The 878-nt window shown below is 57.7% G+C and overlaps 1 protein-coding gene across 1 annotated transcript in view; it reads right to left on the bottom strand.

Annotated features, from left to right (window-relative positions):
- Nucleotides 1–562, bottom strand: part of COG7 (component of oligomeric golgi complex 7) — a 93,379-nt gene extending 92,817 nt beyond the window's left edge. The window contains exon 1 of the mRNA XM_003795725.3: nt 202–562. Coding sequence (XP_003795773.1) covers nt 202–370 — 169 coding nt within the window. The 5' untranslated portion in view covers nt 371–562. The remainder of the gene's footprint in view (nt 1–201) is intronic.
- Between the last annotated feature and the right edge of the window lie 316 nt (nt 563–878).

Here is an 878-nt window from a genome sequence, read left to right on the forward strand (position 1 = left end):
CGCTTGAGCCCAGGAGTTGGAGGTTGCTGTGAGCTGTGATGCCATGGCACTCTACCCAGGGGGACAGCTTGAGGCTCTGTCTCAAAAAAAAAGGCACAGATATTACTGCCCAATACGTGCACCAGCCGGCGTCCCATGCCCCGTTCGGAGACTTTTGCCCAGGAAGGCACGGGCCCCCAGCCAGGGCCCCGCGCGGCTCACCCTCCACGGCGTGGTTCACCTCTTGGATGAACAGCTGTAGCTTCATAACCAAAGTGGCTGCGTGGCCGTCCGCCTTCCCGGCCGCCGCCTCCTTCGGGCCAGCCCTGAAGGCCGCATTGATCCATTCCTTCACGTCGAAGTCCTCGGCCAGGAACTTGGAGAAGTCCATGGCGGCACGGCCTGAAGTCTGGAGTCCAGGCTTAAAGAGCCAGCTGAGGACAGCAACGAGGACGCAGGAGCTGGCGAGCCTGCGAGAGCACCGCGGGTTGGCCACCGACGCGACACCCCAGAACCTCCAGGACGCGTAACTTGTCGGTCCGCAGCTTCTTGCTCAGCTTCGCACAGGGTCAGGCTGAGTCTGAAATTGACCCTCGCCGCACGCCGTACTTCTTCCGGAAGTAAGTGGCCGTTACCATAGTGACTGCTGGATCTGTGGGTAAGTGAGAGCACCTGAGCACTCCGGGCTGGTTCGAACATCCCGCTTCTCCTAGCAATGCTCTGAGCCCGAAACAGTGAGCTTACTCTAAAGCTGGTACGTATATTAATCTTCACCATGATATGAATGCTAGTATTCTCCCCAAAGTATGGATGCAGAGCTGAGGCAGTTAAGCAACTGGCTCAAAGTCACATAGCTGGAAAGTGGCACTGTCAGTATTTGAACTCAAACCGGTTGCTGG

This window comes from Otolemur garnettii, unplaced genomic scaffold, assembly GCF_000181295.1.
Source record: "Otolemur garnettii isolate 467f Iridium unplaced genomic scaffold, OtoGar3 scaffold00096, whole genome shotgun sequence".
Classification (NCBI taxonomy): Eukaryota; Metazoa; Chordata; class Mammalia; order Primates; family Galagidae; genus Otolemur; species Otolemur garnettii.